The 9,377-nt window shown below is 35.3% G+C and overlaps 2 protein-coding genes across 2 annotated transcripts; both read right to left on the minus strand.

The window, feature by feature from the left end:
• Positions 1–44: 44 nt before the first annotated feature.
• Positions 45–1,946, minus strand: LOC105164748 (E3 ubiquitin-protein ligase ATL42). Its single transcript, XM_011083497.3, has one exon. The coding sequence runs from the start codon at positions 1,375–1,377 to the stop codon at positions 154–156; it is 1,224 nt and encodes a 407-aa protein (XP_011081799.1). The 5' UTR covers positions 1,378–1,946; the 3' UTR covers positions 45–153.
• Positions 1,947–2,077: 131 nt separating this feature from the next.
• On the minus strand, positions 2,078–5,922 carry LOC105165060 (carotenoid 9,10(9',10')-cleavage dioxygenase 1-like). Its single transcript, XM_011083936.3, has 12 exons — positions 5,669–5,922; positions 5,416–5,553; positions 5,206–5,314; positions 4,137–4,396; positions 3,871–4,050; positions 3,711–3,789; positions 3,530–3,611; positions 3,363–3,425; positions 3,138–3,276; positions 2,722–3,040; positions 2,443–2,642; positions 2,078–2,354 (listed from the first exon to the last, which is right to left on the minus strand). The coding sequence occupies exons 1-12, from the start codon at positions 5,786–5,788 to the stop codon at positions 2,244–2,246; spliced, it is 1,800 nt and encodes a 599-aa protein (XP_011082238.1). The 5' UTR covers positions 5,789–5,922; the 3' UTR covers positions 2,078–2,243.
• Between the last annotated feature and the right edge of the window lie 3,455 nt (positions 5,923–9,377).

The raw sequence follows: 9,377 nt of genomic DNA on the forward strand, positions 1-9,377 counted from the left end.
TTCAAAAAGTTGTGCAAATCAGATTCAGAGGCCATTTAACAGAATTACCAGAGATGTCCTTCGGAAACTTGATAGAATGAAGCTAGTTTAATGGAGTAAGTACAGCCTGTTGTTTGTAGAACTTCATGTTTACAGAAACAAAAGATGCAGAATTCAGACAATTAATGCCTGTTTCCTAGCCTCATGACTTGCTTCACGACCTGAAAACCACTGAATTGTTCTCCTTGCAATACGCAACCACACCCTTCTAACATAATCATCTTTACCCATATTTGCTGGAGTTGATAATCTGCTTCTTGCATTTTCTGTGAATCTTGAAATGTTTGTAATTTCAGACATCGATCTTTTCTGAGCCGGATCCAATGTTCTAGCTATCGTACTTTGGTCTAAATCAATGTCTGAATCATTAGGGCAGCTAGAAGTTGTGGCTGAACTATGTTCAATTCTACCGACCTTGACCTCATACAATCTTTTCCTCTCCATATCTTCTTTGATCTTCAAGATTTGTTCTTTTGCTGAAAGTTCATTGGTGAACCTCCCACTACTGTACTCCAATGCGGAAAATCTTTTGCTCGAAATGACATTCAGCATCTCAGAGTTCAAAGACATCAGGTCTGACGAATTCACATCACTCCAGCGGCTTTTATGGATGACATCAGAGACAATTATCCTGTGCTTAAAATGATGCACAAGTTTCCTGTCACTGTTCTCATTCCTAAATTCTTGAATCAAGGGCTCTTCTCTTTTCCCTCTTCCTAGTTTCTGGAAGGTGTTTGCCATATTAAATCTTGAAGATCGTTCTTGATTCGGTTCTCTTTGGATGAAGAACTCAAGATTAGGCTCCTCTACCGAGGTTTGTGGATTTCTGAAGCTATTCGTATATGTCAAGCTTTTGAGGTCTCCCACATCAAACTTGTACCTGCAGAGTGGGCAGCTAGAATGGTTTTCAAGCCACTTATCGATGCAATTCATGTGGAATGCGTGGCGGCACCTTGGCAGCAAACGAAGGATTTCAGCATCCTCAAACCTTGACAAGCATACTGCACATTCCAGCCCTTCTTTTGATCCTCTCAGTGAAGAAAACCGGAAAAATGGAAGCGACTCAATTACCGTTCTGTCAATACCAGAAAATCGAGATCCTGATCTGACAATCCCACCAGGTTCTTGAACTTCATTTGCATGATATGGTTCAAGTCTTTGACAGAACTTTGCATAAGCCACAATGAGAAAAGTTATGCAGAACATAATTGACAGAACAACCAGCACAACTGCCATGCTTGGATGAAGTGGATCGATATCACCCTGACTGGATGGTGGTTGAGCTTTGACACATATGAACAAGCAGAGAACAGATATCACCTCCTTCAATATACTCATCGAGGTATTCCGATAGCAATTTATTTTTCTTTAACTTTGTATGGGAATTTTCTGGGCTTCTTATGCTTGCTGTACAGAACTAATTGCAGGCATCTGCTTCTTATCTCAAACTATTTCTTGATCCTGGGCTGAAAATATGTTTCAGTCAAACTTAGTCCTCATCGTGCGTTTGATTCTTTGGTTTTCTCATTGGATCTTTCTGTCTATCCTAAATCAGAACTTAATTTATTTCAAGGAGCATCTTCAACTGCTGCTTACTCAAAATCTGCTTGAAACATGGAGCCAAAGTGTAACTTTCAAGTGGGGAAATGATAATTTGTAGAAAAATATAAGCCCTTTTGTCCACAGACATCAAAGTCTTATTATACGGCATGCCACGGCTTCCGGGTAGGTTCTTCATTGACTATTCATTATTAAAATCCAATATTAAAAATTGGATTCCCCATAGAATATTGCATACAGACAAACAAGGACAGCTGCAGCTATTGCTCTCTGTAATAAGATAATTCTACTTGTTGAGGACAATTGACATCTTTTCAACCAAACTTTGTGTACTCTCGTTAGAAGATTTTCTGTCAACCAAAATTTTACAGTTTTGATGTTTATTTCACAAAGATCCTTAAGATGTTTGGCCGTGGCCTTGCAGTGAATGTGCATTTGCTGTTGGACTAACTTTCACCATTATACTATTACACACAAGTACTACAACTTGTCTTTATTAACTTGTATTTTAACAGAAGTCATACATTTTACAATGTGGTTTCCATATCACATACAAAGTTATGTACAGTGTATCGAAGGGCATCATAACGGTTGGATCAAAATGATTCTTGACCCATCATATTGCTTCACAGGGTTGGCTACCGTCATGGATGTAGTGGCATAAAAGCTCCATGAAATCCATAAGGCACTCTCCTTGGAAGCGTAATTTTAGCAACCGGCTCGTGTGAGAAATTCTTTGCATCAACTATATAGACCTACAAGAATAATGTTGAGCATTAGCACTTCTTCAGAAATTAGAACTAGAATAACACTGAACGGGATTATTCTGTCAGAAGAACTTACTTGAGATAAGTTGCTGTCTTCATTATGCACATATGTAATGATCCAACCATCATCCTCTTCAACACCCCCAGATTTGGCCACAAAAGCAGCCCCTGAACAGAAGGTGTTCTCTGGAAACTTGTGATATTCAACCTTTATCAACTCTTCAAGCTCCATCTCTTCAAAATAAAGCTTTGCAAGCCCTCCATATTTTGCCATGCCTGGAGACAAAACTCACAACTTATTACATGTTATGATGACTCCAAATATAGAAATATTTAGAGAAAATGAAGTAATTACCTGACATGGAGCTCGCGTCTGAGTCGACTACCTGTGTGTAGCCAAACTTATTTTTCTTGCTAATGTATTTTTCATTAGCTATTGGAAAATCCATAGAGTACTCAGCTCCTGTGAGATTCTTCTCTGCCACCTCTCCGGTGAGCATATTTAGTCTCCACTCATACACACGCGAAAGGAATGACTCGTCTTCTGATTCTTCATCAATTTCTTCGAGTGCACCTATCTGCTTGAAACCTTTGGAATACCACTCAAATTTGTTCCAACCAAAGTCAGGCCCTGGTATGATTGAATTGCGAGATCTACACGCCAAGACAATTACCTGTACACTCATCACGAACAAACAGGAAATTCGGATAAGGTAATAGACTTCATTATCAAGAATTTCTATATATATCCTAGTCTCTGTTCCTTATCACCTCATCATCCTCTTCATAGCAATTGATAATGTGAAATGTACAACTTGGTTCCACTTCAAACCAGTGGACGGAATCTGCATCTCCATAACGAGGCATTATTCCGATCCTAGCATATCCTTTCTTATTGTATTTTATTAACCTACATCCAGAAAATAAGTGAGGAGATGACTCAACATGGCTCATTCTATATTTACAGTATAACAAATCAAGGCCAGGAACACTCACGGTCCTCCTCTTATGAGTCGATTTATGTCCAAGGTCAGAGGAAAATCCATGATCACATTGTACCTGAGAAATTGACCCTGCATCAAAATCTGAAGGCAAAATTGTGTACCACACTCTGCCTCGAGCCTCCCGCGGACAAGCAAAACAATTTCAAATAAACAAGATACCTTCTTGTAACCCCTATTTCATGGCAAAGGCAACATCTGTTTAATTTGAGATCCACTCTATGAAGCAGTTTCTTTCCATCAGCTGAAGAAAGTTATGAGGTTTGGGCATTAGCATAACGAAACAGTCCAATGATCAGGAAACCGACTCTTTTTTGCTTCTGATAATGACCTGAACTTTTACCTGAGACTATTCCCAGCTCTAAGTAAGGTTTTTGTGGATAAATGCCCATAATCACGAGCTCTCCTGTACCTGGAGCTTTCTGTGTCTCTGAAAAGTTAGTGCTCAAGCACTAAACAAACAGTTAAAAAGTAGCATATGAATGTTTAGTAATAGGAACTACCTTGGGGTGACTGGTAAACGGCCTTGTCCAATCTCCGTTTATATCCCAATTCCGTCTGGTTTCTAATGTAAGAATGTCAATTTCTTGAGGTATGTGGTTCTCAGCAGCCGAATAGAACTTTCCAGAGTGCTCAAAAACACTGGTGTTGCTCAGATACTTATTTACGGAGCCAAATCTTAACTGCAAAACAGAAATGACAACCAATCAGCTACATTAAGAGGGAAAAGTTAAGACTTCCACGACATCAAATGACATGATTTGCCTACCCAATTTAGTACATAAGCTAACAGGACAGCTGGAGAATCCCCTTCTATAGCAGGAAGAAATGCTGGTTTCTTCCTATCCTTTTCGTGTTTGAAAGTATCTGTTTCGACATGTCTGTTGTTGTAGGAAATCTTCCATCTTCCATCACTGTCTTTAGAGAAGTACAAGGCGTGAAGCATGCCTTCTCCTTCTATCCAAGTGTGGCTAGACTTTCCAAATATAGACTTGGTTGATTTTAAACCTCCAAACAGGGGATTAGGTCCTGCAACGAAGCCAATATCATGCACTGGTCTGCCAGTTATACCACAACTAAAGTTAACTTCATCTTACGTGTTAATTTTAAGAAAATGGATCTGAGGAACAGTATGTTTTGTGGTAACATCATTTTCATATATTTGCATGGTATGGAAATGCTTGTGATTCCAAATTTCAAGTTATCCCATTGGCAAAATGACAATCTACATTTTACCACGATTAAAATAAAAAGGTCATCGATGATAAATATTAGGCAAATTGTAAGCCTGTCAGCATGTGAAATTCTTTATTTTTTTTTTTATAGTTCCCCTATTTTGTATACACTGTTTCACCTTTTCATTATCGCCGTCCAGTTAAAAACAAATACCCCTTATCTCAATTCTTGCTTGTAAGTTCTCTCGGCTGGCCTCATAGGCTGTAACGAGCCAGATTGGAGTTTGAATCACATTTAAAAGAAGACGAATAGAGGAACAAGAAAACATGAAAAGTGAACGTAGCATGCCAACAAACCTGACAAGCTAAATGTAAACTTATATGCATATAATGTAGCCAACTTGGAATTTTTGGAGGCGTAAGGAGAGAATCTTGCAATGAGTTTATGCTATAGCAAACAAGAATGAGCTCATTTAGTATTTGGCGTTTATAGTAAAGAAAACTCTTCATTTGTCTCTATTTCCCATAACTTTAAACATCATTTGTATTATCTACTTTATTAGAAACTATTCTTGTTCCATATTCTGCCATTAGATGATCCAACAGTAGGATGGTACATCTTCTGATGAGGTTTTCACCCGAGACTAAAACTGAATAACATACCATTTCTAACGTAAACACCCTCTGGAAAATCATCTGGGATTCTCCCATCAATGGAGCCAGCAGTCACCTGAACAGCCTCTCCAATCTCTTCCACTGGAGCAAAATTACTCTGCACATGGATAAACATACAAGTCCTCACCATTTCATTCGGACAAAACTTTCATGTCCCTTTTCCTTTCTTCCCCGACATTTGAATGAAACATGACTTACCTGTGATGGGAGCAACGTCTGATCAAGGAACTCGAATGCCAAATAGACAAAACTATCCAGCAATCTCACTGAAGCCTCCTTGATCGTCTTGGGAACATGATGCAAAACTGTAGTTTGATTGAGTTCTTTCCAGAACAGCTGTAGTATATTACAAACTTAATCACACTCTGGATAAGTTTTAAGCTCAGCCTGAATGAACTCATCATTGAACTTGTATTTCAAAAATGGAACAGCAATAGTTTCCTTTCATTACCTTTGAACTGATGGAAGATAAGAGTGAAGCTCTTGAACGAACATCGATGTTCGGGGAAAACGAAGAAGCCCTCCATGAGGAGCAGCTGCTTTGAATTGCATACATGGTAGCAGTAGTCATCTCTATCACTCTCTTCTTGTCTCTCCAATATAATAAGTCATCAGACAAGCTGTTCAGCCTTTCCTTAGTAGTATAAATAAACTATGAACACTACTTGCACCAAAATGAGGCTGTGGACTAACAGTGACTACACTACGTTAATCTATGTGAAAAACTACAAGTTTGAAGTATCTTTTGTCCCTTAAAGGAGCATCTTTCTGGGTTACTCCGAACAAAACTATGATATACCAATGAGGCGAAGAGCGTATATAATATATTGACTAACTGTCTTCATCATTGCGGATAACAAAAAAATAGAAAACATCTTCTGACATAAAAAAAACATCTTAAAAAAAAACAAAGTTATGATTTAACTTAAAAGGATATTACGATAAAATTATTGAAAATTATCATAATTATAAATATTTTATTTTTATTTAAAAAATTATAAATAATTTTATAAAATTTATGAATGTCTAACAAATATCCTTCGTAAAAAGCGACATGGTGCTTTAACTAATAAATTCATCGTCATATTTTCATTCAAAGTTTTATATTTAAATTAGGGGAAATTACAGTCACAGTCACTATTAATTTTCATTAGGTTTTCATTCAATTTTTTTCAGTGAATTGGTCAAAATACACTTTTGGAATATGAATGGCAATTTTACATAGTTTTTAGAAATTTTGTCTAACCAATTGAACTTGTAAATTTATAATTGTTTGTTTAGTTCAGTAACTAGTGGTACCACGACATAGTTTATCATGTCGTAGTGGTTGATTATGTTGTGGGGAATGTACGATCTTACTTAAATAAATCCTCGTACAAATGTATTAGTTAGAATTGGACTTTTCTAGTTCTTAATGTTATTGGTAAATTAAATTTTGAGGAAATTCTCAAGTTGTTTATTGATTAGAGAATTAATCAATGGATGTTCCTTGACTAACGGCAAGGTAAGGAAATATGAGGTTGTTAGGTTGTGACGCCCCAAAAATTATAATATATAATTAGGAGATTAATTGGTAATTTTTATAAAACTTGGTTAATTAGTAAATAAATTATGTTCCATAATTGGAATATAATAAAACTTGAACGGATTAAATTGGAGCTCGTTATAATATTTGAGAGCAAATTATATTAATTAAAAAATTAGGAAGAACGTAATTGGTATTTTAAGAAAAGTGTAATTAAATTAATAAATAATAATATTATATATATTAATAAATATAAAAAAAAACATAAAGAAAGAAAGAGAAAAGAAAAAAAAAATAAAAGAAAAAGAAAGGGTAAAGATTTTGGGGGTGGGCCATCACCCACCGCCCCACTTCTCCATATATATATATTTGTGTGTTCAATCACACAAGCACAATTACATAGTTTTAAAAATTGTAATTTTCATTTTCTGTTTCGCTAGTTCGCAGCGCAGGTAAGGCTTTTATTTTAATTCTTATTAATTTATATAATAATATTATTTAATTAATTCATTTATTAAATATTATTTATACTAAGTGATGTACTATTTAATCGGAGTATTTTACGAGTTTGGCTATTTAAAATAGTGTCGAATTAAATATCAAATTGGATACAAAAATGAGATCGTTGATTAATTAGATTATTAAATTTACTAGATTGAATATTACTATAGCTAATTTATATAATTCCGTCGGAATTGTTAACCAAATACGCAATTATGTGTATTATTGTTCAATTAAAGTGTATAATAGCGAGAAATTGATAGAAAATTCATAGAAATATTCTGAAAATTATATTTAATAAATGGTATGTTATTAAAGAGGAAGAATGAGATTTTAATGATAATTTAATTTAAGGTGTTATTAAAAATGATAGTTATAAATGTATAAGGGGTTTCGTTAAATAAATTTCTATGAATCACTTGATAAATTATAAATATTTTTATGAAGCCTATAGTGTCTAGTTATTGAGAAGAACTAGAACGAAGATTTATATTTCGATAGAAGTGGAGTATTAAAGGATTATTGGAAATCGTACAAAAGAAATATTATATTTAAAAGAAATTATGATATTCTCGATATATTAATTGCATATGGTATAACTCATTATAGGCTACGGTGGTGAAGTGAAAGGACTGACAATTAGCGATTGAGTAGAAAGAAACGTTGTAAGGTCGAGATAAGTAAATAATTAGTATTATCTATATATGCTTTCTGTATTTGTGGTTTTACTGTTATATGAATTTGTGGTTCGTGCTGACATTGATTTATATGAAGTATATGAGTGATGGATGATTTGAATTGAATGACGGTAATGTGTACATGGAATGAGAATGTACATTGAAATATTAAGTTTGTTGTATGATGTGTTATGAGTGTCTGAGAATGAGAATATATTAGTATATTGTCTTACGTTACTAGTTGCTTACAAGAATGGTGATATGTGGAAATGAGGGAGTGGTGGAAATTGAATATAATTGTGGCGTGAATACCCCTTGATGTGTTGAAAAGCCTATAAGGCGATATGAAAGTGCTATGTGCGAAAAGAAAGTGCTATGTGCGAAAAAAAAAATGCTATGTGCGAAATGAAACAGCTATGTGCGAAAAGAAAATGCTATGTGCGAAATGAGATTGATGAGCCGGCTGTCAAGGGGGTTCACTTGAATTTATGTAACGGTGAGATTGAGTTGGCGGGAAAAACACAATATCACCTTCTGGTAAGCAAATAAGGAAAAATAGAGTTTGGTTGGTTGTCTTATTATGAGATAGTCATGTGGTGTAATAAAGTTGATTATGTTGGAATTAAATTGATTGTATTCTATTCGTGTCGCTTGTTTATCTTGTTTGGACTGTGTTTGACATGCATATATAGATAAGGCTGGTTATTTGCTTACTGAGTGGCAGACTCGTCCCTCTGCTGACATTTTCTTTCAGGAGTAGACTTTGAGGTATCTGACTGTTGAAGAATAGGTCTACGCACTATACTCAGTCAGGTCGGGCCAGTGTGCTGTTTTCTCTTCTTGTCAGCTAGAGTACACATCATATTTTGTTTGTATAAAGAGAACATGGGCGTAGAGATCAACTGTGGTGGACTACCTGTGGTGTTTGATGTGCATATATGATGATGTAGGTTCATTACGCTTGTTATGACATTGTGATTACGTATGCATATTGATTAGATAATTATGTGCAAATGTATATATATGAACACAGGGATTACTATAACTATGACGTTTAGGGTAGATATAGCTCTTGTAGCAAATGGGGTGCTACATAGGTAGTACCAATGACCATAACAAATTTACCTCATGAATGATCGTCATCATTGTATCTATGATCAACAGTTGAATCAAGCATGATCATGTCTTCAATTAGAAATATTTCTTCTCATATTTATTTCTTTTCTTTATTTTATTTTCTGAATTTAGACTTGGAACAAATCCCCCATCCTCTTTTTATTTTTATTTAAAGGAATTAATTTAAAAATCAATCTCTGTGGATTCGACCTTACTCACTACTTTCAAAAGTTTTAGCAGAAAAATATTTTTGGTGGATTCAACACTCATCAACTCGGCCCAAGGGGGGTGAGTCCAAGGCTGGATTTGAGGCCATTAACATGGTATTTAGAGCGAGAACA

This window comes from Sesamum indicum, linkage group LG6 (genome assembly GCF_026168435.1).
Source record: "Sesamum indicum cultivar Baizhima isolate 11 linkage group LG6, ASM2616843v1, whole genome shotgun sequence".
Taxonomy (NCBI): domain Eukaryota; kingdom Viridiplantae; phylum Streptophyta; class Magnoliopsida; order Lamiales; family Pedaliaceae; genus Sesamum; species Sesamum indicum.